This window comes from Oncorhynchus masou, chromosome 2 (genome assembly GCF_036934945.1).
Source record: "Oncorhynchus masou masou isolate Uvic2021 chromosome 2, UVic_Omas_1.1, whole genome shotgun sequence".
In the NCBI taxonomy this organism is placed as follows: Eukaryota; Metazoa; Chordata; class Actinopteri; order Salmoniformes; family Salmonidae; genus Oncorhynchus; species Oncorhynchus masou.
In genome coordinates this window covers 12,869,028-12,895,261 of record NC_088213.1, presented here as the reverse complement: position 1 = coordinate 12,895,261, position 26,234 = coordinate 12,869,028, and the positions used below count along the sequence as shown (strand labels likewise).

General features: G+C 44.0%; 2 protein-coding genes across 4 annotated transcripts; one reads left to right on the top strand and one right to left on the bottom strand.

Annotated features, from left to right (window-relative positions):
* Positions 1–822: 822 nt before the first annotated feature.
* Positions 823–11,745, bottom strand: mthfs (5,10-methenyltetrahydrofolate synthetase (5-formyltetrahydrofolate cyclo-ligase)). Its single transcript, XM_064987815.1, has 4 exons — positions 11,422–11,745; positions 10,471–10,728; positions 10,378–10,390; positions 823–1,325 (listed from the first exon to the last, which is right to left on the bottom strand). Exons 1-4 carry the CDS (start codon positions 11,530–11,532, stop codon positions 1,099–1,101), a joined length of 609 nt encoding a protein of 202 aa, XP_064843887.1. The 5' UTR covers positions 11,533–11,745; the 3' UTR covers positions 823–1,098.
* An 83-nt stretch (positions 11,746–11,828) lies between these two features.
* Positions 11,829–26,187, top strand: zfand6 (zinc finger, AN1-type domain 6). Of its 3 annotated transcripts, none has more exons than XM_064987773.1 (6): positions 11,829–12,016; positions 17,463–17,620; positions 18,559–18,682; positions 19,793–19,896; positions 24,998–25,129; positions 25,291–26,187. In XM_064987773.1, the coding sequence occupies exons 2-6, from the start codon at positions 17,470–17,472 to the stop codon at positions 25,437–25,439; spliced, it is 660 nt and encodes a 219-aa protein (XP_064843845.1). In that variant the 5' UTR covers positions 11,829–12,016; positions 17,463–17,469; the 3' UTR covers positions 25,440–26,187. The 3 variants fall into 3 exon arrangements, with proteins under 3 accessions (XP_064843845.1, XP_064843860.1, XP_064843852.1); XM_064987788.1 differs by having other exon boundaries at positions 11,830–12,016; positions 18,559–18,673; XM_064987780.1 differs by lacking the exon at positions 11,829–12,016 and adding an exon at positions 12,341–12,882.
* The last annotated feature ends 47 nt before the right edge of the window (positions 26,188–26,234 follow it).

Below are 26,234 nucleotides of genomic sequence, written 5' to 3'. Positions count from 1 at the left end.
CACAGCCATGCAGGTTGAGCCCCTTTAGTACAGGGACACAGCCCGCGTTGTGCAGGTTGAGCCCCTTTAGTACAGGGACACAGCCAGCGCAGCACGTGCAGGTTGAGCCCCTTTAGTACAGGGACACAGCCCGCAGCATGCAGGTTGACAGCCATGCAGGTTGAGCCCCTTTAGTACAGGGACACAGCCAGGTTGAGCGTACAGGGACACAGCCGTGCAGGTTGCAGGTTGAGCCCCTTTAGTACAGGGACACAGCCCGCGCAGCACAGCCGTGCAGGTTGAGCCCCTTTAGTACAGGGACACAGCCCGCGCAGCACAGCCATGCAGGTTGAGCCCCTTTAGTACAGGGACACAGCCCTTTAGTACAGGGACACAGGGACACAGCGCAGCACAGTCATGCAGGTTGAGCCCCTTTACAGGGTACAGGGACACAGCCGTGCAGGCGCCCCTTTAGTACAGGGACACAGTGCAGGTTGCAGGCCCCTTTAGTACAGGGACACAGCCCGCGCAGCACAGCCCCACAGGGCAGGTTGAGCCCCTTTAGTACAGGGACACAGCCCGCGCAGCACAGCCATGCAGGTTGAGCCCCTTTAGTACAGGGACACAGCCCGCGCAGCACAGCCATGCAGGTTGAGCCCCTTTAGTACAGGGACACAGCCCGCGCAGCACAGTTGTGCAGGTTGAGCCCCTTTAGTACAGGGACACAGCCCGCGCAGCACAGTTGTGCAGGTTGAGCCCCTTTAGTACAGGGACACAGCCCGCGCAGCACAGCTGCTGGAACAAACGGCTCCAGTCACACAAAATGGAACATAACGTTGTGGATCAAGTTTGGAATGACACAATTTAATGAGTACAACATCTAAAGACCTACATCACTATACTGAAAGTCCGTTTCTAAAACAACATATTTTGGTGGCTTTTGTTCATGTCATTTGCGTTGCCCGATTACTGCACAACGAGCAAGGAAGTGTGTCACGGCTGGGGTAAGTTTCTCAAACACAAGACAAATCACAAAAAAGGTGTCTGAACCCTTCTAGGACATTTCATTTACATCACAAATAGAGTTTTACTTCAGAAATATGAAAATGTGCCTTTAAACTAGTCCAGGACATCACACAGGACCTCGTCGATCAGCACGTCGTTGTCGCCCACAGGTATGTCCTGACACAGCTGCTCCCTGAAGGCCAGAGCGATGGTGTACGGCTTCCCCTTGGGGTGCTTCATACAGCGTTCCAGGTATGAGTCGTAGAAGCCCTTCCCTCGGCCCAGCCGATTCCCATTCCTGTCAAATCCCAGGCCTGGCATCAAGATCAGGTCAAGACCTCCTGCATGGGAGGAAGACATGACAATACATGAATGAGGAGGAGGCTTACTAGAATACCTTATGAACCATTTTTCAGAGAGCTGATGCCATCTCACAATGTAAACCTGTTATCTGGGTCAGAGGTTATACAGCAGTGGTGATATAGGTCTATAGTTAGCCATCTCTATGCATGTTTAAAACAGTCTGTCTGATCTTCAACCTGAATGACAATACATCTTGTTAAAGTGTTGCCTTACCCCTGTATGGTGATCCAAGTTCAACACTATGAAAGGATTGGTTGGTTCAAGAACATGAAAGGAGTTTCTCAAAGCTATAAAACAACGCTGTTCATCCTATTTAAAACAGAAACACACTTCAACCTACAAAATAAATGTGGCTAAAAATGCTATTGTTGCTTCGTAGCAGTGAACTGCAGGCCTGCCTCAATAAATACCAGAACTAAAACTTGCACTGCCAGTTCTACAGTCTCCAGCATGATCAATTCTTTATAATTCCATCAGACCCAACAAGCTACAGATTCTCTAAGGAGTCAAAAGATGGATGGTGTTGGATCAATATTTCACAACATCCTGGTGTAACCATAGCATCAAGTGCTCACTGACAACCCAAAGAAATAACAGATGAGATGATTCACAGAATGTTTCTTAGAACATCTGATATCAGGGCCTGTATGTATCAATCGTCTCAGGGTAGGAGTGCTGATCTAGAATCAGTTTTGCCTTCAAGATTAAAATGATCAAGATTACATGGAAAGAGTGGACCTGAGCCTAGATCAGCACTTTATGAACGAGGCACCAGGCTTCTGGTGATGATGTGAACCTCTCACTCCATTCTGCTCGGTGTAGCCTGAGACTCCAATATTAAAAGCTCTTCCTGTTGTCACGCAACCATGACGTTCATGAATCATTTATGCAGATTAGGCAGGGACATTATGCATACACGTTCCTCAGAACAGCAGCAGGTTGGAGATGCCATACTGCTGTGGTCTCTTCTCCGGCCCTCCAGACTGCAGGGTAACATCCATCTATTATTGATGCATATAGCCTACTGTTGTTCACATGACTCATCTGGCATCACATCATCCACTTTAAATGGCAGTAAGGATGTAATGCTAACAATTGAACCCTGATGGTTATTGACACGCACGCACACTCTCACACGCACACACACACACACACACACACCCTCCCGATGTGTAAATAACACAGAGCCCAATCAAAGGCCTCTGTTTTTATCGACTCGTCTTTTCTATTCCTAGCCAATAACAAAGATCTCAGATGAATGTTAAATCATTCACTTTCTGAAGGACATCTACTCCTGCTGTGCCAAAATGTCATTGTCCCTTTTATCTCTCTGCTGTGTGTTCTCTCTCTCTCTGCTGTGTTCTCTCCCTCTCTCTGCTGTGTGTTCTCTCTCTCTGCTGTGTTCTCTCTCTCTCTCTGCTGTGTTCTCTCTCTCTCTCTCTCTCTGCTGTGTTCTCTCTCTCTCTCTCTGCTGTGTTCTCTCTCTCTCTGCTGTGTCTCTCTCTCTCTCTCTCTGCTGTGTTCTCTCTCTCTCTCTGCTGTGTTCTCTCTCTCTCTCTGCTGTGTTCTCTCTCTCTCTCTGCTGTGTTCTCTCTCTCTCTCTCTGCTGTGTTCTCTCTCTCTCTCTCTCTCTGCTGTGTTTCTCTCTCTCTGCTGTCTCTCACTCTCTGCTGTGTTCTCTCTCTCTCTCTCTCTGCTGTGTTCTCTCTCTCTCTCTCTCTCTGCTGTGTTCTCTCTCTCTCTCTGCTGTGTTCTCTCTCTCTCTCTGCTGTGTTCTCTCTCTCTCTCTGCTGTGTTCTCTCTCTCTCTCTCTGCTGTGTTCTCTCTCTCTCTCTCTCTGTGTGTCTCTCTCTCTCTCTGCTGTGTTCTCTCTCTCTCTTTGCTGTGTTCTCTCTCTCTCTCGCTCTCTGCCGTGTTCTCGTCTCTCTCTCTCTCTCTGCTGTGTTCTCTCTCTCTCTCTGCTGTGTTCTCTCTGTGTTCTCTCTCTCTCTGCTGTGTTCTCTCTCTCTGCTGTGTTCTCTCTCTCTCTCTCTCTCTCTCTCTCTCTCTCTCTCTCTCTGCTGTGTTCTCTCTCTCTCTGCTGTGTTCTCTCTCTCTCTGCTGTGTTCTCTCTCTCTCTCTCTGCTGTGTTCTCTCTCTCTCTCTGCTGTGTTCTCTCTCTCTCTGCTGTGTGTTCTCTCTCTCTCTCTCTGCTGTGTCTCTCTCTCTCTCTGCTGTGTTCTCTCTCTCTCTCTCTGCTGTGTTCTCTCTCTCTCTGCTGTGTTCTCTCTCTCTCTCTGCTGTGTTTCTCTCTCTCTCTCTCTGCTGTGTTTCTCTCTCTCTCTCTGCTGTGTTCTCTCTCTCTCTCTCTGCTGTGTTCTCTCTCTCTCTGCTGTGTTCTCTCTCTCTCTGCTGTGTTCTCTCTCTCTCTCTGCTGTGTTCTTCTCTCTCTCTCTCTGCTGTTCTCTCTCTCTCTCTGCTGTGTCTCTCTCTGCTCTGTTCTCTCTCTCTCTCTCTCTCTGCTGTGTTCTCTGTTCTCTCTCTCTGCTGTCTCTCTCTCTCTCTCTGCTGTGTTCTCTCTCTCTCTCTGCTGTGTTCTCTCTCTCTCTCTGCTGTGTTCTCTCTCTCTCTCTGCTGTGTTCTCTCTCTCTCTCTCTGCTGTGTTCTCTCTCTCTCTCTGCTGTGTGTTCTCTCTCTCTCTGTTCTCTCTCTCTCTCTGCCGTGTCTCTCTCTCTCTCTGCTGTGTTCTCTCTCTCTCTCTGCTGTGTTCTCTCTCTCTCTCTGCTGTGTTCTCTCTCTCTCTGCTGTGTTCTCTCTCTCTCTCTCTGCTGTGTTCTCTCTCTCTCTCTCTGCTGTGTTCTCTCTCTCTCTCTGCTCTCTCTCTCTGCTGTGTCTCTCTCTCTCTCTGCTGTGTTCTCTCTCTCTCTCTGCCGTGTTCTCTCTCTCTCTCTGCTGTGTCTCTCTCTCTCTCTCTGCTGTGTGTTCTCTCTCTCTGCTGTGTTCTCTCTCTCTCTCTGCCTTGTTCTCTCTCTTCTCTCTGCTATGTTCTCTCTCTCTCTCTGCTATGTTCTCTCTCTCTCTCTGCTGTGTTTCTCTCTCTCTCTCTGCTGTGTTCTCTCTCTCTCTCTGCTGTGTTCTCTCTCTCTCTCTCTGCTGTGTTCTCTCTCTCTCTCTCTCTGCTGTGTTCTCTCTCTCTCTCTCTCTCTCTGTGTTCTCTCTCTCTCTGCTGTGTTCTCTCTCTCTCTCTCTGCTGTGTTCTCTCTCTCTCTCTCTGCTGTGTTCTCTCTCTCTCTCAGCTGTGTTTCTCTCTCTCTCTCTGCTGTGTGTTCTTCTCTCTCTGCATGTGTTCTCTCTCTCTCTCTCTGCTGTGTTCTCTCTCTCAGTCTCTCTCTGTGTGTCTCTTCTCTCTCTCTGCTGTGTGTTCTCTCTCTCTCTCTCTCTGCCGTGTTCTCTCTCTCTCTCTCTGCCGTGTTCTCTCTCTCTCTCTGCCGTGTTCTCTCTCGCTCTCTGCCGTGTTCTTATATATTATCTACCTTACTTGCTTTGTTCTGCCGTGTTCTCTCTGTCGTGTTCTCTCTCTCTCTCTCTCTCTGTCGTGTTCTCTCTCTCTCTCTCTCGTGTGTCTCTCTCTCTCTCTCTCTGTGTTCTCTCTCTCTCTCTCTGTCGTGTTCTCTCTCTCTCTCTGTGTTCTCTCTCTCTCTCTCTCTGTCGTGTTCTCTCTCTCTCTCTCTCTCGTGTTCTCTCTCTCTCTCTCTGTCGTGTTCTCTCTCTCGTGTTCTCTCTCTGTCGTGTTCTTCTCTCTCTCTCTCTCTCTCGTGTTTCTCTCTCTCTCTCTGCTGTGTCTCTCTCTCTCTCGTGTTCTCTCTCTCTCGTGTTCTCTCTCTCTCTCTCTGTCGTGTTCTCTCTCTCTCTGTCGTGTTCTCTCTCTCTCTCTCTCTCTGTGTTCTCTCTCTGCTGTGTTCTCTCTGTCGTCTCTCTCTCTCTCTCTCTCTCTCTGCTGTGTTCTCTCTCTCTCTCTGTCGTGTTCTCTCTCTCTCTCTGTCGTGTTCTCTCTCTCTCTCTCTGTCGTGTTCTCTCTCTCTCTCTCTCTGCTGTCGTGTTCTGTTCTCTCTCTCTCTCTCTGCTGTGTTCTCTCTCTCTCTCTCTGCTGTGTTCTCTCTCTCTGCTGTGTTTCTCTCTCTCTCTCTGCTGTGTTCTCTCTCTCTCTGCTGTGTTCTCTCTCTCTCTCTCTGCTGTGTTCTCTCTCTCTCTCTCTCTGTGTGTTCTCTCTCTCTCTCTCTGCTGTGTTCTCTCTCTCTCTCTGTGTTCTCTCTCTCTGCTGTGTTTCTCTCTCTCTGTGTTCTCTCTCTCTCTCTGCTGTCTCTCTCTCTGCCATGTTCTCTCTCTCTGTGTGTCTCTCTCTCTCTCTCTCTGCTGTGTTCTCTCTCTCTGCTGTGTTCTCTCTCTCTCTCTGTGTCTGTGTTCTCTCTCTCTCTCTGCCGTGTTCTCTCTCTCTCTCTCTCTGCTGTGTTCTCTCTCTCTCTCTGTCGTGTCTCTCTCTCTCTCTCTCTCGTGTTCTCTCTCTCTCTCTCTCTGTCGTGTTCTCTCTCTCTCTCTCTTGCCATCTCTCTCTCTCTCTCTCTCTCTGCTGTGTTTCTCTCTCTCTCTCTCTGCCGTGTTTCTCTCTCTCTCTCTCTGTCGTGTTCTCTCTCTCTGTCGTGTTCTCTCTCTCTCTCTCTGTCGTGTTCTCTCTCTCTCTGTCGTGTTCTCTCTCTCTGTCGTGTTCTCTCTCTCTCTCTGTCGTGTTCTCTCTCTCTCTGTCGTGTTCTCTCTCTGTCGTGTTCTCTCTCTCTCTGTCGTGTTCTCTCTCTCTCTGTCGTGTTCTCTCTCTCTCGTGTTCTCTCTCTCTCTCTCCACATGTAAGTAAGTATCTGAACAAGAGGAAAATGCTCTGAAACAAGTTTCAGATGCTCTGCAGGATGTAAATCCTGGCAGGTAGCAATTTGTGTTGTGTTGTCCACACACACACACACACACACACACACACACACACACACACACACACCACACCTCCAGACCTTTGCTTTCTATGCACCCAGGACAAAGAGACATTCGTTATGAGGATGGAACTTCTGTTATGAAAAGAGGGGGAAATAATATGGTCTAAAACCTTCTGTCAGCTACTGGGAATATTCAAGGTACTTGGAATAAGGTGCCCTTCTTGTTGCTATGTGAAAACCATGACGTTAATCAAAGCAAATTTGGTGGCACGGCAAGACAGACCTTTTTTTTCCCCACCATCTCTTCTCATGTATTTAAATTTGCTTTGCATTATGGTCTATCTGTAGTTTCCTTGACAACAGCCATGATAGGTTCATGAGAGGTATTCAAGGCTGCAGGACTGAGTCAGAGTAGAGAGAAATTAATCAAACCAGCTGTTCACTGTCAGAGGGAGCCCTAAACTGAAGACGTGATTGGTTGGTATACAGAGACTATAGAAAGGCTCCACCCCCTTGAACTTTTTTCACATTTTCTTGCATTTTTAAGTGGGATTGAAATAGATTTAACTGTTGTTTTTTTAAGTCAATATATATATATATATTTTTACAAATGAATAAAAAATAAACTAAAATAGTCATTGCAAAAGTATTCACCCTCTTTGTTTAGGCAAACCTAAATGAGTTATTTGGCTTAACAAAACAAATAAGGACTCCCTATGTGTGATTTTTTAATGACTATACTTTCCTCTGTCCCCCATACATACAACATATGTAAGGTCCCTCTGTCAAATATTGAATTTCTAGCACAGATTCAGCTACAAAGACCAGGGAGCTTTATCGAAAGCCTCATAAAAGGAGGGCAGTGATTGGTAGATGGGTAACAATAACAAATTAGACATTGAATATATCTTTAAGCATGGTCAAGGTACTAATGATGCTGTGGATGATGTATTAAACCACCAAGACACATCAAAGATGCAGTCGTGCTTCTGAACTGAGCTGCAGGACAGGAAGGAAACTGCTTAGGGACGTCACCATGAGGCCATTGGTGACTTTAAAACAGCTAGAGTTCAATGGCTGTGATGGGAGAAAACTAAGGATGGATCAACAACATTGTAGTGACTCCACAATCATGACCTAAATGACGGAGTGAAAAGAAGAATACAAATATACAGAATACATGCATATCTATGCAACAAGGCACTAAAGTAATACTGCAAAAAAAACAAGGCAAAGAAATGCAAAGCCTTATGCCAAATCCAACACAACACATCACTGAGTAACTGCCTCCTTATTTTCAAGCATGGTGGTGGCTGCATCATGGTATGGGTATGCTTTACATCGGCAAAGACTGGGGAGTTTTTCAGGATGAATTTGATGGAGCTATACGCAGGTAAAATCCTAGAGGAAAATCTGCTTCAGTCTGCTTTACACCAGACACTGGGAGAGGAATTCTCCTTTCAACAGGACAATAACCTACAACACAAAGCCAAATCTACTGGAGTTGCATACCAAGAACACACTGAATGTTCCTGTGGCCAAGTTACAATTTTGACTGAAATCTGCTTGAAAATATATGGCAAGATGTGAAAATTGCTGTCCAGCCATGATCCCCAACACCTTGACAGATCTTGAAGAATTTTCTGAAGAATAATGGGCTATTATTGCACAATACAGGTGTGCAAAGCTCTTATTAGAGACTTACCCAAGAAGACTGACCGCTGAAATCGCTGCCAAATGTGTTTCTGACATGTATTGACACAGAGGGGCGAATACTTATCTTATCAAGGTATATTAGGGTTTTATTTTTCATTATTTTTTTATTGAATTTTTTCTTCCACTTTGACATGAGTATTTTGTGAGGATCGTTGACAAAAAATAAAAAATAAAATGAATTTTTATCCCACTTTGGAACGCAACAAAATGTGGAAAAAGTTAAAGGGAGTGTAGACTTTCTATAGTCACCAACGGTTACAAGTGAACCTGGTTACAAGTGAACCTGGTTACAAGTGAACCGGGTTACAAGTGAACCGGGTTACAAGTGAACCGGGTTACAAGTGAACCTGGTTACAAGTGAACCTGGTTACAAGTGAACCGGGTTACAAGTGAACCTGGTTACAAGTGAACCTGGTTACAAGTGAACCGGGTTGCAAGTGAACCTGGTTGCAAGTGAACCTGGTTACTTGAGCTGGTGAGTGGAGTGCATGAGGTGAGTGAGAGCGATAATTAGAATTGACACAGGTTATTGCCAGACAGGAGTGAATTCATACATATGTAACCGGTGTGAAATGGCTAGCTCGTTATAGCGGGGTGCGCGCTAATAGCGTTTCAATCGCTGATGTCACTCGCTCTGAGACCTTGAAGTAGTTGTTCCCCTTGCTCTGCAAGCAGCTTTTGTGTAGCGATGGGTAACGATGCTTTGAGGGTGGCTGTTGTTGATGTGTGCAGAGGGTCCCTGGTTCGAGCCCAGGTAGGGGTGAGGAGAGGGACGGAAGCAATACTGTTACACATACACAATGAAGGAGCGGGGTTATGACCAGTTTGGTTCCAGAAGTAATGATGACATTATTTGCACAGCTCAAATAGACTCAGAGAATCTGTGTTCACACATCTCCTCCCCAGGCGTCGCTATTTCATATCCTGTCTAATGATTAAAGCTGTGACGGTCTGGATTAAAATAGCTGAGGTTGACAGAGGAAAAAATACATATTCACCCTCCAAGAGATTACAATGCTAATAACTGTTATCAATATGATCTTTCTTATTATACAGCAGCAGCAGAGTTGATTACAATAGAATTATGCAACCTCACCAATGATTCACAGTGCTTATTTGGTGCTCAGGGTAGATGTTACCAGATCTAGGATCGGTTTATCCTCCCCATACCCAATGATTAACCTTTAGAGGGTAAATGACCTTGGATCAGTGTTGGGGCAATTCCATCCATCCCCTTGCATAGTATTTCCATTAAGTGTCACATGACAGGTGTGTGTCCAGACGTAAGATTGCTATTGCAGGAGACGACCATTTTGATCAGTCTTGCTGATGATGCTATACCACCATCTTGTGGAGGAAACCAAAACAGGAACTTTGATCTGACACTGATATGGTGTCCCTCGTTGGAGACTGTGCACACATCCCAAATGGCACCCTTTCCCCTAAATAGTGCACTACTTCTGAACAGGGCCCATAGGGGAACAAAGATGAACTGTGTATAAGGGAAGAAAGACGGACATTGCAAGGCCGTGCCAGGATTTAGGTCATTCCAACAAATAGGTCATAAGTGTGTTATGATACACACAGATGGTAATATACAACAGGAAAACTAAAGTACAATATGTCAACACACACTGTGAGGATCGTATCACCATAGGGCACCCTGTCTGTGTGTGTGTGTGTGTGTGTGTGTGTGTGTGTGTGTGTGTGTGTGTGTGTGTGTGTGTGTGTGTGTGTGTGTGTGTGTGTGTGTGTGTGTGTGTGTGTGTGTGTTTTCAACCTTATCAGGTCCATAATGTCCTGACAAGTCACCTGAATTTCCTGACAAGGTAGGAAAACAGTCAGGACTTTTTTCATGTCCTGAATTCGTTAACATTATATTTTATGCTTAAGAGTTAGGTTTAAGAGTTAGGTTTAGGTTAGGCATTTGGGTTTGAGTTAGGTTAAAGGTTATGGGTTAGGGAAAATAGGATTTTGATTGGGAATACATTTTTACTCCCCAAAAAGTAAAAAATGAATCACGAAAACTAAGCGCTGTGCGTGTGTGTGGCCCTATGTGCATACTGAAAGAAGGTACCATCACGCTTACCTGACTCGGTAGGATATAAAGGATATTTGGTTGTTGTGTAAAACCAATAAAGAGATCACAGAAAAATAGAATAGGTTCTCACACAAAGTGGACAGACCCCAATATCTTCTTCTTTGTGATTTTTTCAGTGTTTTTTTCTTTCTTTTTTCTTGCAGCAGCAGGGCAAAAAGTTTGTGTGTGTGTGTGTGTGTGTGTGTGTGTGTGTGTGTGTGTGTGTGTGTGTGTGTGTGTGTGTGTGTGTGTGTGTGTGTGTAGACTAACACTAACCTGTCTCCAAGGCCTCCTCTCTGGTGTTGTCGTATCTACTGGGTGAAATTCCACAGTGTGCCATCAGCGGCAGGCTGTCTGATGTTCCAAGGCCTCCTCTCTGGTGTTGTCGTCGGCGGCAGGCTGTCTGATGTTCCAAGACGTCAGAGGCAGTGACATCATATCCTCCATGCTGGTGAGCTTCACCATGTCCATGTGGTTACTGGTGCCCTGGGTCAAGTACTTGGGCATAAAGCAGGTCTTACCGTGCTTAAACAAGTCCTGAATGATCTCCTCTGTTCTCACCTCATCGTGCATGCTGAGGAACACAGCGATGCGCTCACACCTAGCATACTTGGGGTGCTTGAAGAGCTGGTTGAGAGGAGAGTATAAACGGGTTAGTGTAGTCATAGTTTTTCTACTTCCCTGTTATTTCCAGAGCAAATTACATCAAATAATGCATGTAAATTAACCATTCAAAATGTGCCGTTAGGTTTTATGAAAGTAATTAGGTATGAGGTGTTAGACTGGTAATTATATGATTACAGCATTAAGGTACTGCCAGTTTAACACTCTAGGAGGTCACAAAACATACCAGATATCCTAATGCAACATTCAAATGAACTGGGAACTCGGAAATCTCAGACTTCTGAGTGGAAAAAAAACGAACTCTGACTGGATTTTTTTTTTGAAAGGTCAACTGGGAAGTCCAAAACTCTGGCATGTTTCTAGAGCATTGAATTTCCGAAATGAAGATCACTGACGTCGTGATTTGATCTATTTTTTCCAAGTTCCCATTTGTCTTGAAAGCACCATAAACCCGTGTTAATCTCAGATCTAATTTTCGACATTTATCCCAGAACCCCATTTTTTTCCGCATTCAATTTCCCATTGGAATCGCTGAACGGTTTCCGGTTTTTAGGACTACAAACTAGTGAACTCTTTGGCCACGCGACGATGACGACAGGACATATGCATACACAAAATGAGTTTGTAGCGTTGTAAAAAAAACACTAGTACACTGTAAATGTGATACCCAGTTTTTTGTTACATGATTGCAGTTACCTTTTGCGAAATGACTCGAGACTGGCGAAGTTTCTCTTGATCGTCCAACGCAGCTACTCGTTTCTTTATTTCTCTCCTCATAGCTTGTTTGGCTGCACGCAAGGCGGCCATGCTGGCTAATGTAAAACTCGTGTCCAAAGATAAAAATGTTGCAATGTGTGTGAGTTCAGGGAAGGCAGCAAGTTAGGCTGGCCTTGAAATTAGCAAATTCTACATTTGGATTGGACTCAGCTAGCCACGCCAATCAATCATTAAACAGACTGCAATAACATAATTATCATCTATCTATATGGCTATCACACTACCCCACTGGCATTATTTGACAGCCCAGTGACGTGTGAAGGATTGTCTGTGACGTCACCGCCAGTTTAACAGTCGGAGTTGAAGTGTAAAAAGTAACAAATAGACAGTGTCTGGTCGGGGGTAGGGGAGAGGCGAGAAAAGACAGACCCAACAACACCGCGTAGAGTTAGCAAGCCTACAATCGTGGTTGTAGATATCGTTTGTTTTTCTTACCAAGCTAGTCTTTTCCGAAGTCCAAGAAAGTTATCGTGGTCTAGCTACTTACGAGTAGAAACGTAACGTTAAACAGAAGGTAAGGCAGCGTCAGTTCAAGCTAGCTACTGATAGGTCTGTGTAGCTAGCTGGCTAGTCAGCCAGCCAACTTTTAACGATGCTTTGGATCTTTATTTAGCTACAGCATCTGATGTTCTGGTACAGCTAAGTTATCTAACTAACGTTAGTGTGACTATATATATACACGATATACTATGCTGCCAGTGCTACTACGTTAGCTAGTTAACGACGTTAGCTACTGTAACTGTATCATACAGTGTATGACCTCGGTCCTTGAAAACTAGGTTAGTGTCCACTTATCCAAGGACGGCTAGCCTGCACAAGACTTTAACACTTGATGTTAGCTAACGTTAGCTAGCTACTTTAAAACAAATGTTACATTTACATTCCCTGTTTTAAAGTTGGATTTTAACTATAATAGGTCAGTAGATGCATAGGCAGTTAACTACATCATAATCATGTTGATGTCAACAACTTCTTAGACATACAGTAGATAACGTTTGCTTAACGTTACACTGATAAATGGCAGCTAATTAAGAGGTCGCTAACGTTGCATTTACGTTATGGCTGGTTAAAATACTTTGTCCGTGACAATTTGTTATTATACTTGTTTTCTGTCACAGTTGTATTCGGGGTGTATACTTTCACATACCCTGTCCAACCAGCTGTGTTTTTAAAAGGCTGTAAATGATTGACGTGTAATTTGTGCTAGACGATAATATATATGGGCGTGGTTTACTAAACAAACAGCCAATGACAATGGATTATGTGTAGTCAGTTGAGTACGTTTCGTTGTGGGATCATTCTGCGTATGATGTCGGACGTAATCTGCTGGTGTAGAGACGAAGAAAGAGAGGAGTAGGAGAGAGGGGGAAATTTCTTGAGGTTGGTTCAATACAAAGTTACATGATTGTGATGGACACCCATTTCAGGTTTATTCTCAACCAACGTTATTTGTCTCTGCCTAAGTTGCCAGTTACAATGATGCACTTATCCGAAGAATACTGGGCACTGTTGAGGCAGGCAGTAAAACGATAATACAGACTAGGCTGGGGATTTCTAACAACATTTTTCACACAGTTCAGTGTGATTTTAATCGCAATTTACTGCGCTCACTGCAAGCTACTGTAAGAGCTCCTGACTAGCTTCATTGTTGCAAGTTTTCATTGTTTGATTTATATGTTTGGATAATGTTGTCTAGTTGATGGCATCATTTATTTCCCCAGTTTGTTTTTGTAGCTAATGTGCTTGGGACTAGCAAAATCAAATAGCTTTTACATTATCGTACAATGCCCTTGGCTTTGTTGCATCTCAGAGCTTATATTGGACTCTTTTGAGTCTCAACGGAGGACCCATACTTCCTGTTGCTGCTAGGTCCATCTACTACTAGAGGCCCAGTGTTGCTGTAAGACAGCTGTTCAGTTAAAATTATAGCTTACTTGCTAAATAAACAAAGCCAATGGCAAATCATAATGTAGGCTAACACCTGTGATGTCATGTGGATGTAGGCTAGCCTATGGCAATGGGTTCCTGTGACTTGGATAGTGTTGGCCTATTCAAACAACACAAGTAGGCTATTACCCCAGCCTATAAGAACAGTTATTTACTTCTATTGGTTCCCCCAAACCACATTACGCCATTTTAGATCAATGGACTCAGATGACAAGTCCCTGGCCGATACCCTCAGATGACATCCTTGCTAGTAGACGAGAGAGTTCTTTCCACAGCCAAGGTGAATATATCAGCCTATCTGTGTGAGAGTCAGCATGTAGCCTATAGTCATGAGTGACTGTGTGTCAGTCTTGGTTGAACTGGTTCACTGTGGTTACACAACTAGGCCAATGCCATAACACTGTCCTTAGCCTCTGCTGTGATGTGTGCAACAAGGCTTCAGCTGGAGTTCATATGTTTGTTTTCCAGATTTCAGCTAAACTGAATGTGTAGGTCTACACATGTTTTGGCATTTTGATGGGCCTTATGTCTCTTGCCTGTTAGCTAAGATGTATGATTAGGGAAGATGTTCAGGCTAGTCTACATATTGGATTCCTCACCATGTTCGTTAAAGATGCGTTACTGTACTGCGTAACGATGGCATGCCAAACATAGTTTCAGCTCCAGGTAGGCCTAATGGTTGTTGTGTTCTCTGAATGATTCACCTCTCACCAGGTGTGGGTCCTAAATGGCACCCTATTTACTATATAGTGCACTACTTTTGACCAGGGCCCGTAGGGCTATGTAGGGAATACTATGGTGCCATTGTTTTGACTGGAGCATCTCATTGGCCTGCTGTAAAGACAGTCCACATCTTTTCTATGTTCAGCATGTGAAAGTACCCTGTTGTGTGTGAAGTCACCACTTATCGCTTCCACGTAGCCTACTCAAGCTTGATCTGATTTCGGTCTATATGCATTGATGATGTGTGTGTGTTTCTCTCTCACGTGTGTGGGCGTATTGTGTGTTTGTGTGGGATTGTTACTATTGTAGATTTTAAATGTCAGATTGCATAACATAATCTAGACTAGAGGAGGCCATCATGAAATCTCACTAATTCATCTGGAGATTGGCATCAGGGGGGCAGGGGTAGAGAATTGGGCCAATGATTGGTGTAAGGAAGGGGAGCGAGGAGGGGCTTTTTAATTACAGTAATATTGAGAAGGACAGAATGGAATGGTGCTGATCTTCGGAACCTGAGATCTGAGCCTGTATTTATCAAGTGTCTCAAAGTAGGAGTGTTGATCTAGGATCAGTTTAGCCTTTCCGATCATAATGAATCAAATTATTATGGACAGGCAGGATCTGATCCTAGATCAGACACTTCATAAATACGGGCTCTGGATAAGTTGTATTAGTCGTATGTACAGGATACACATGATATACACCGTCCAACGACATGCTGACTTAGGACCTCTGCATGTCTCTTCCACCAGTAGGCTGTTTCAGATCAAAGGAGAGAAATCACACAGGCACGGCACATTCTGAACGTGGCACAATACCTGAGCCTTCAGGCGGTCTATGGTTTCAGGCTGTAGCAATAGAAAGAGCGTGAATCTCAGCTCACTGTTAGCATGATCTTCATTGAGTTAACCTGCTGTTGTATGGCTCGCTTTCTTTTCACCATGGTAATCTTGGTATTTCAGCCCCTCTGTGAGTGGTTGCTATCCACCCTGATTAAAGACAGTCCCTGAGATTACCACTGGATTATTCTCTCTCACTCTCCTCTCCTCTCTGTCAAATCACTCGGTTTATGTAAAAGATAGAATTAGGATGATGAAGTCAAATGATGTCCTCTCCGTATTACCTTAATAGCCCAGTACGATGCTGACGACACTTTGGCGTCACACGTCCACGCGCTCTTAAACTTGTTATGCGTTCTGTTTATTTTCCTATGCATTCTCAGGGTAGTGAAGCAGCCCTCCCTATCCTGTCTCCCATGGAGGAAATGGCAGTGTACTAAACCATACACCAGATGTCCAACCCAGCAGATGCACCATTACATCACTACTACCCAGATCAGTGTTACCATATCCAGGCTTAGTTTAGACTACGTCCCAAATGGCACCCTATTCCCTATATTTGGGCTCCCGAGTGGTGCAGCGGTCCAAGGCACTGCATCTCGGTGCTAGAGGGGTCACTACTGACACTCTGATTTGATTCCAGGCTGTATCACAACCGGCTGTGATTGTGAGTCCCATAGGGCAACGCACAATTGGTCCAGCGTTGTCCCGGTTTGGTCGGTGTCGGCTGTCATTGTAAATAAGAATTTGTTTTTAACTGACTTGCCTAGTTAAATAAAGGTTAAATGCATAAACATTGAGTGCACTACTTTTGAGCAGGGCCTAATATAATGTAATTTGGGATGCATCCTTATGTAGCTTATGCCACATTAGCAGAGTTTTCATTTCTGTGGCTTCTTTGATGTTTTGACATAGTAGCCTAAGTGTTACAAAGAGTGTAGGCTATCAACTTGGCTATGGAGCAGTAGCCTGTATCGAATTAGGCCTAATGCTGTTCCCCGCACAGAAAATGAGGCCGCATAGAATGTATTAGGCTCAATTATATAGCCTAGTGCAGGGATCATCAACTAGATTCAGCAGCAGGCAGATGGTCAGGGGGCCAGAACATAATTACTGTAAATGTGCAAATTGACTGCAAGAAGCCCAAACAGATATCATTTGACTAAAATTGTCATTTCAAACCTTGCTTACATTTGTGTATGATTACATATCTCTTTATGTGTGGAAATTCTTTGGAAAAGATCTCTAATTTGGAGCTGATTTGCTAGTGTTTTTAGTCTTTTAGTCTTATGTCCATTTTTCTTGCTCAGAAAACTTGGGAGGCAAATAAATTGAACTGCGGGCTGCCAGTTGGGGAACCCTGACTTAGTGTATAACAACAAAGTGAGCTGTAAATCAACCGGAAGGTTGCGAGTTCAAACCCCCGAGCTGACATGGTACAAATCTGTCGTTCTGCCCCTGAACAGGCAGTTAACCCACTGTTCTCAGGCTGTCATTGAAAATAAGAATTTGTTCTTAACTGACTTGCCTGGTTAAATAAAGGTAAAATAAATAAATAAATTGACCTGTAGTTAGTCTCTATGCTCTCTAGTTTCTGTCTCTAGGTCACCCATATCCAGTTGTACTGGTGACATAAGCAGCCTCATTCTCTGCCCCTCTTCTTACCCTCTTCTCTCAAGTCTGTGTCAGCCTGTCACTTGTTATACAGGAGAGTGAGTATGAGGCTTGGGTTTCTCCTCTCATTTTTAATACAGCACATTATAACTCTGCTCTTAGGCTATATGTTGTTTTGACTGCCTTACAAGGGCAGGCTGGCCCAGAGAAACAGAAGTGAGAGTTACACCATACACACTCAGCAGTCGGTCGGTCAGAGATTGGGCGTGACCAAAGACACAGATTAGTAGTAGCTACTGTTATCTTCCACTTTCAGCAATTAACCTATATAGCTCTCCTATGTGTTAATATCAGATAGCCTAAGTACCAGTGATTATACGTTTTCAGTGCTTAGGTCATTGTGTTGCCATCGAAGGCTCAGGCATCGTGATGCAACAAACAACTTCTAGAACTTGTGAGTCCAAGTCTAGGGAATTGTGACCAACTTGTTTTGGTTTACACCACTTTCAATGCTACAGCTGGCTAGAGATTAGAAGACAATCTTCCTTCCGGTTCTGTGTGTCTCCGTTGGTAAGAGTATGGCACTAGCAACACCACAGGTGTGTGTTCAATTACCACAAGGATCACATACTTATTCTAAAAGTCACCTTGGATAAAAGTGTGTGCTAAGTGGTCTAGCCTTTTGCAACAGCACACTGGCCATCTCCGCTCCCTTTTCAAGAAACTAGCCTTTGGCTTTCACCAATACCTGCATGTTTTAGACCTAGGCAGCAGCCAATCCTGAAATGGCGTGATAGGTCAATATGGCTTTGATCTCTCCCCTCTTGACCTCCACAGGAGGGACATGGCCCAGGAGACCAACCAGAACCAAGGGCCACTGCTCTGCACCACTGGCTGCGGTTTCTACAGCAACCCGCGAAACAATGGCATGTGTTCGATGTGCTACAAGGACTTCCTCCAGAGACAAAACAACAATGGACGAGTCAGTCCACCAGGTGAGGAGGAAAGATATTCCACAGAGCTTTCCAGTATCTTATTGATGATCATTTAGTTTATCAATCAAAAAAGACCTGTTAGACCAAAATATTGACACCGACCCTTTTTGACTTTTGACTGAGTGAGCACAATTACTGGTGTTTGGGACTTACTATTTCACAATGAAGTTAGTTTACAATAAAAGACTGAAGTTTGTTTGAAAGTCTAATGACAGCAACAGTAAACCAGACAGTGACTGTAACTTTAGACTGTCTCGTTTGAGTGAGTGATGTTTGCCACAGATTATCCATTATATTTAGCAGATACCCAATTAAAAGAAATGTCTTTAAAAATGGAAGGCAGTCAGGAGGCAAGATCAAGTTGGCCCATTCTAGCCAATGAGAGGGCAGATGCCTGTATGAACAACAGGCACAACTCCAATATAACATATTTTTTCTCTAAGTTTCCGGGATGTCATGTATCCTACTTACATCAGTACACTCGTAACAACCTAAGCATTATAAAATATATATTCTATCAAATAAGCCATTAAATTTTATGTTAATCAAATTCTACAAGTGGCGAAAGAAACACACAGCTATTTAGGCGAGGTGCTGGCTAGCGGAGTAGAACACTTGAAACACACAGCTATTTAGGCGAGGTGCTGGCTAGCGGAGTAGAACACTTGAAACATTTAAAGGAGAGCCCACACTCTAGGAGGATCCAATAATTTAATATCCAATGTTTCGACAGACAAGCTGTCTTCATCAGGGTAAGATTCTATCAGATTCTACACTCATTGACCGACATAGAAAACCTCCTTGCTTGGTGAGTGACAAATCAAATAAAAACGGCACCTGCTGGAGGAGACAGATTTTGGGCCCAGTTGTCCCTCTCGCTTTGCCTCTTCCTCTCTGTTTTGGGGCTGCTCTGATTGAAACGTGTGTTGTCATTGCAGTGTCGTCCTCTGCGGCGGTTAGCAGCCTGGGGGAGTCCCTCCTCGCCCAGTGCTCAGAGAGCAGTACTGTAGACGTGCCATCAGCCACGACCCACACAGACACCAGGATGAACAGGTACAGTAGGTATAGAGCTCCTCTTCTCTGAAACACGCTATAAGCATGATCACACCTCCACCATGTCTACGGTGTGGCTGCCAAGCCAGCCATGCAACATACAGTATGGGATACACAGGCCATGTGGAAATCAATGTAGTAAAGTAGCCTATGTGAAACGTAGGTTCACTAGATCTACATAGTTATTACTGTATGTACGCAATGCCAAAAAAAACACATGGCAATCCTGCATACTTGCACACCTGTTTATAGATGTGGGGCTGCCCATGTCTGAGTATTTTTGCTATGCAACTAAGTAGAATAATTTTGCGTCGCTATTTGTAGTTCTTGCATTGCTTATTACGTATGGTCAAGGCTAGTATGACGGTGGATTCCCAGGCTTTTATTATTATTTTAAACCTGGATCATTTATTTCCTGTTACAAAATTCAAAGATGATGTGTCCTTTTAAATTAGTGTGTCAATCATTAAGTGGTTTCTCAGAGGAAGTGAAGGTTATTTTTGCACAATGGTCTTCCTGTGCCCCATTGAAGTACAGTACAAGGAAGTCAATCATCTATAGTTCTGTCTGAATAGTGTGATGTCATCTCCCTGGACGCTTCTGTCTCTTCTATGAGACAGATTCCACCTGCCATGTCTGTTTCCCCCCCAGTGTGTGTGTTAACCACAGAAGGTCTCGTGTCTTTATCTAATGAGCTCTCTCTTTGTCAATCTGTACTGTACCTAGCCCTGCCGAAATCTACAGGGACACTGTTTTCTCAAACCCACAGAAAATTATTTGAAATTAAAAAAAAAAATCACTGTATAGAATTGAGTTCTGCTCATTTCTCTACGGTCGTTACGGTTTTATCCATTTTTAATACACTTTTTATTGCTTCAACATTGAAAGCTTGTAGCTCTATCTATAACCACAGAGACCCTATTATGAAGCCACAGTCTTTCTGGATAAGAGCGTCTGCTAAATGCCTCATGTGAATGCCAATCATTCTGACTGTCTGACAGTGAGGTGGGCATTAGTGGTGAAATGCTTTGTAGTATGATTGCCATAGTTGATGACAATGAGCCGCATGTCAGTTTTCATGCTTTAGGCTAATTGAACACTTACACCCCCCCCCCCCAGGGTTGTATCTAGCCAGTCACTCTTAACGACAGCACCAGCTACTCATTCAGAAGAGGAGAGGACAGCCACATCTGAAGAACACCTGAAAACAGAAGAGGTACAAGGTGTGTATTACCAGCGTGTTTCACACAAACCTTTTCTTATAGGGACGAGTCAATCCTCATTTGAGATCTGCGCGTGTAACTCCCATTTCTGTGCTAATGTCATTGACATGAATTTACAGTGCCTTGCGAAAGTATTCGGCCCCCTTGAACTTTGCGAACTTTTGCCACATTTCAGGCTTCAAACATAAAGATATAAAACTGTATTTTTTTGTGATGAATCAACAACAAGTGGGACACAATCATGAAGTAGAACGACATTTATTGGATATTTCAAACCTTTTTAACAAATCAAAAACTGAAAAATTGGGCGTGCAAAATTATTCAGCCCCCTTAAGTTAAAACTTTGTAGCGCCACCTTTTGCTGCGATTACAGCTGTAAGTCGCTTGGGGTATGTCTCTATCAGTTTTGCACATCGAGAGACTGACATTTTTTCACATTCCTCCTTGCAAAACAGCTCGCGCTCAGTGAGGTTGGATGGAGAGCATTTGTGAACAGCAGTTTTCAGTTCTTTCCACAGATTCTCGATTGGATTCAGGTCTGGACTTTGACTTGGCCATTCTAACACCTGGATATGTTTATTTTTGAACCATTCCATTGTAGATTTTGCTTTATGTTTTGGATCATTGTCTTGTTGGAAGACAAATCTCCGTCCCAGTCTCAGGTCTTTTGCAGACTCCATCAGGTTTTCTTCCAGAATGGTCCTGTATTTGGCTCCATCCATCTTCCCATCAATTTTAACCATCTTCCCTGTCCCTGCTGAAGAAAAGCACGCCCAAACCATGATGCTGCCACCACCATGTTTGACAGTGGGGATGGTGTGTTGTGGTTGATGAGCTGTGTTGCTTTTACGACAAACATAACGTTTTGCATTGTTGCCAAAAAGTTCAATTTTGGTTTCATCTGACCAGAGCACCTTCTTCCACATGTTTGGTGTGTCTCCCAGGTGGCTTGTGGCAAACATTAAACAACACTTTTTATGGATATCTTTAAGAAATGGCTTTCTTCTTGCCACTCTTCCATAAAGCCCAGATTTGTGCAATATACGACTGATTGTTGTCCTATGGACAGAGTCTCCCACGTCAGCTGTAGATCTCTGCAGTTCATCCAGAGTGATCATGGGCCTCTTGGCTGCATCTCTGATCAGTCTTCTCCTTGTATGAGCTGAAAGTTTAGAGGGACGGCCAGGTCTTGGTAGATTTGCAGTGGTCTGATACTCCTTCCATTTCAATATTATCGCTTGCACAGTGCTCCTTGGGATGTTTAAAGCTTGGGAAATCTTTTTGTATCCAAATCCGGCTTTAAACTTCTTCACAACAGTATCTCGGACCTGCCTGGTGTGTTCCTTGTTCTTCATGATGCTCTCTGCGCTTTTAATGGACCTCTGAGACTATCACAGTGCAGGTGCATTTATACGGAGACTTGATTACACACAGGTGGATTGTATTTATCATCATTAGTCATTTAGGTCAACATTGGATCATTCAGAGATCCTCACTGAACTTCTTGAGAGAGTTTGCTGCACTGAAAGTAAAGGGGCTGAATAATTTTGCACGCCCAATTTTTCAGTTTTTGATTTGTTAAAAAGGTTTGAAATATCCAATAAATGTCGTTCCACTTCATGATTGTGTCCCACTTGTTGTTGATTCTTCACAAAAAAATACAGTTTTATATCTTTATGTTTGAAGCCTGAAATGTGGCAAAAGTTCGCAAAGTTCAAGGGGGGCGAAATACTTTCGCAAGGCACTGTACATGTGTTCTCATTGACATCAATGCATGGTGTACATAAGACTTGAGTTATGCAGGCGACTCAAGTTAGGATTCCGACAATAGTGCTGTTGCTTTGCTACCCTCTCATGTTCCTGTGAATAGCCTGAGGTCTCACACCAAATGCGGGCTCACTACCATGGGAACCCTTCACCTCATACCCTCTTGCAGTCAATCTCAGTCCGTGGGGTGGTTTTGCACACAGACGCACATTGTTGTCCCATCTCTATTTGCTTAGAGATCGGTAGTAGAGAAAGCCCAAAGTTCAGCCTAGGGATTTCAGGAAGGATTTCAGACACAATCCTCTCCTGCTGGATTACAGTTACACTGGTTCTCTAGTGTTTCTGTCTACCCTCTTCTAGAACAGTTACACTGGTTCTCTAGTGTTTCTGTCTACCCTCTTCTAGAACAGTTACACTGGTTCTCTAGTGTTTCTGTCTACCCTCTTCTAGAACAGTTACACTGGTTCTCTAGTGTTTCTGTCTACCCTCTTCTAGAACAGTTACACTGGTTCTCTAGTGTTTCTGTCTACCCTCTTCTAGAACAGTTACACTGGTTCTCTAGTGTTTCTGTCTACCCTCTTCTAGAACCCCGCGACGGGGACCAGGATGTCTTGCTTATAGTCTTATAGTCCGTGATTGACTGTAGACCCTGCCACATACCTCTCGTGTCTGAGCCGTTGAATTGCGACTCTACTTTGTCTCTATACTGACGCTTAGCTTGTTTGATTGCCTTGCGGAGGGAATAGCTACACTGTTTGTATTCGGTCATGTTTCTGGTCACCTTGCCCTGATTTTAAAAGCAGTGGTTTGCGCTTTCAGTTTTGCGCGAATGCTGCCATCAATCCACAGTTTCATGGTTTGTGAATGTTTTAACAGACGCTATGGGGACATCGCCGATGCACTTTCTAATGATCCCGCTCACCGAATCAGCATATACATCAATGTTGTTCGCCGCGATGCGGAACATATCCCAGTCCACGTGATCGATGCAATCTTGAAGCGTGGAATCCAATTGGTCGAACCAGCGTTGAACAGACCTGAGCACGGGAGCTTCCTGTTACACTGGTTCTCTAGTGTTTCTGTCTACCCTCTTCTAGAACAGTATTATTTTCTGTATTTCACTATGGGATACGCCCCCAGCGTTTGTGATATATAGCACAGGGCAGTCGGTCGTCAGGATAAGCTTGTCTGGCAATACGGGAGTCAGTATATCCCATAGTGGAATACTGAAACTAATACTTAAGAGAACTATGGATTACAACTGTAACCCGGTTCTCTGATAGTATGAGTGAAGTATTTCACTAGAACCCCCTCTTTGCATGAGTGGGGAAGAGGTGTGGCTTATTCTTGAATGACTCAGATGTTGCGTTGGTCTCTTTTATAGGGTAGGAGGGACACCCTTTCCCGGCTCGCACGTCTCGACGTCCAGCCAATCATGGCTGGCGTAGTGTAGTAAGGCTTCTGACGAATAAACTGGGGGCGTATCCCATAGTGAAATACCTCACTCATACTATCAGAGAACCGGGGTTACAGTCATAACCTATAGTGCTCTCGTGTTTCTGTCTTCTAGAACAGTTACAGTAAATATACCCAATTCAACATTTATTAAAGAGGAACTGTGTTAGAAGGGTAGAAAATACCCCAAAGTGTTAAGCTTTTAGTCTTGAATTACAAACCAGTCGCTAAAGTTTGTCTGTCTGTGTGTCTCTGTGTGCCTACATACGTGTGTGTATGTCTCTGTGTGTGTGTCTGTGTGCAGAGCGAGCACCATGTAGAGCAGCTATAGAAAGTGAACAGCAGGAGCCCAGCACAGCAGGTAGCTCAGGGACTTGCCCTGATAGACAGGACAGTCAGCCAGTGAGAAGCCAGGATAGCCAGGACAGGAAGTCAGTCAGAAGGCCTGCCCTAGAGGACGGCTCTCGCAAGAGGAAGCTCGAGGAGCCACATGGAGAGAAGGGTGAGTGAGGACAATCGCGACAAATGGCACCCTATTCCCAATGTGTAGTGCACTATTTCAGACCATGGCCTATGGGGATTGGTCTAAAGTAGTGCACTACTGTGTATATAGGGAATAGGGTGCATTTTGGGACGCACACAGACAGAACAGACTGCTGTCAATGGTTGTTATAATGGCTTATAAGCTTTTAGAGAGTGGATTGAGTGAGTTCTAGAGCAGTGAGAGCCTGAGAACAGCTGCTAGCTGCTTCCCCTGTACCAAGGGTGGCCAAAACCTGGGTCGTATTCATAAGTGCACACCGTAGCTAAATGTTTTGCAATGAAAAATGAAAACAAGCGTTTCTTATTGAACAAGTTCAGGTTCTCCCCGTTTCAGTACATTTCCTTCCGTTTGGTTTCTACTTAATCCCAATGGCCACCTTTCCTTATCTACTTTCCCCCACGACCACTGATCTTCCATGTCACGATGGGTGAAAGGGTATTGTAGAAACCCCATCCACTACTATTCAAAGGTAATGAAGAAAGGATGCTCTGAGAGGACTGGGACACAGTCCCAATCTTCAGGCCCCTTCTAAAAATCATCCCTTCATATCCATATGGTCAAGACTGTACAATATGGGTTTTGTATGAACTTAAAAAGGACACGTGTATATAAAAATGTTTACTTTGTTAATAGGAGGAAAAAATATCAAGAAACGAACAATAAAGGAACTGGTTAGTACTTAAACACTTAATTCTTCCAGTTGAATGCTTACTGTGTGATACGTTTACCCAAAGGCAAGTACTGGCACCATGCAATAACCCAGTCACTTGAGTTGTGACTTCTCTTCTCCATGACAGGGAAGGGCGCTGGCTTTGTGCCAGATAAGATCAGCTTTTCTACCCATTATGTTCACAAGTGAATCTAAACAAAGAAAAGCAAATGTGTTGTAAAAATGTCTGCATCGTTTTTCGCCTGTTTTTTTATTTCCTACTGAAAATATGTTGTGGCAACAAGCATCGATCACACTGACAGCGTCCTTGTGCAAAATAGTACGCAACATCTGGATATGTATGTTCCGAATGTTCAACATTCACCTTCTGCTACCATTTGTCATGTCGTCTACGCAGACAGTTTGACACATCGATAAATCCACCGTATGCACCACACCGAACGCTCTGCAATGCTGCAAACGCAGTGTTTTCACTGGAAATGAATGTACTTCTGGCGTACCAAACTGCAATGACGCTGTCTGTGTGATGGAAGCGTTAGTCTGTAGCACAGTGAAACGGAGGGCCATCTCCTGAAAAGCATGGGTATTGGGAATTCCTTTAAAGCTGCAGCAGTATTGCTGAGAAGGCGAGACTGTAAAGTTGTTGTTCTGTGTGATCCATCCAGTGTCTGTATCGGTATCCGAGGACACGGACCAGGCCTCGGTAGACGGACAGGACAAACCCTCGGACTCAGACCAACCCAAAGCCGCCAAGAAGAATCGCTGCTTCTCCTGCCGTAAGAAAGTCGGCCTCACGGGTAAGGTTCTGACACATTCTCCTGTTGGCTTAGTGCAGTGATTTAATAGTTCCCCTTTTCTCGCTCTGTCTCTGCATGTACTTTATATCCTGGAGATACATTTGGCGGTCAGCCATTTAGTTTTTTGTTTTACCTTCAAACTCTTCCGTCTGTGTTCCCAGGCTTCGACTGCCGATGCGGCAACGTGTTCTGCAGCCTGCACCGGTACTCAGACGTTCACAACTGCACTTTCAACTACAAGGCCCAAGCAGCGGAGAAGATCAGGAAGGCGAACCCTGTCTGCGTCGGGGAGAAGATACAGAAGATCTGAAAACAGATTTGCTGAGAATCGATGTCCACCCGGAAGCCTGCGCTTTTAGATGAACCATCAACCACCTCTTCCTTTCTCCGTTTCCTCTTTTGATTTGAAGTTGTTTATGTGAGCAACGCTCCATTCCTATCGGACACTTTAAAATCATGCATGTCAGCTGCAAAAACTGTCTTTGTAAATGTATTTTTACTTAACCTGTTTCCTTTTGTAGTTTTAATTCTTTTATCCCTTAAATGTTGTGGTTTATGAAAAATCTGAAGATTTAAACCGTTACAATATTTAGATTGATTAATTGGGCTTTAATTACTTTGTTGGCTACTACTGGAAAGGCTGTGTTTTTCTGGTGTTAAAAAAAATTACAAAAAACAAGCATGTTAAAAAGCATCAAGGATCTTTCCATTCCTCCTTTTGGACTGTATGTAGCCTGACACAGACCACGGAACAGATTGTGTTTGACATTATCAGCGAGAGAGCAGAAACCAGGAGTGTGCCGTTGCTCCCAGACCTTTTTGTATAATTGAGTCATTTTAAAGACTGTGTGATCTGCTGTGTAAAAGAGTTGATGTTTATCATATGATTATGAATAGCCTGTATGCATGTTTCCGGTTGTGCGTTTTGAGGATTATAAAGTTCATTTATGGGTGCACAGGAGTATGACCTGAATCTATTGTTCTGTATTTATGTTAGTTTATTCACTGTCTTAACTTTGATCTGAATAAAGCTCTAACACATTTTTGAAAATTTGAAACGTTATGCATTTGGTACAATTTTCTCAGAAAACAAATGAAGGTCCAA

What these genes read in the sequence shown, in the direction of transcription:
- mthfs (XM_064987815.1), bottom strand. Translation starts at nt 11,532, where the DNA reads ATGGCCGCCTTGCGTGCAGCCAAACAAGCTATGAGGAGAGAAATAAAG. An exon ending in CTCGAGTCATTTCGCAAAAG is followed by an intron (nt 10,729 to 11,421) that starts GTAACTGCAATC and finishes CCTCTCAACCAG; the next exon opens with CTCTTCAAGCACCCCAAGTA.
- zfand6 (XM_064987773.1), top strand. Translation starts at nt 17,470, where the DNA reads ATGGCCCAGGAGACCAACCAGAACCAAGGGCCACTGCTCTGCACCACT. An exon ending in TGGACGAGTCAGTCCACCAG is followed by an intron (nt 17,621 to 18,558) that starts GTGAGGAGGAAA and finishes TTGTCATTGCAG; the next exon opens with TGTCGTCCTCTGCGGCGGTT. An exon ending in AGGATGAACAGGTACAGTAG is followed by an intron (nt 18,683 to 19,792) that starts GTATAGAGCTCC and finishes CCCCCCCCCCAG; the next exon opens with GGTTGTATCTAGCCAGTCAC.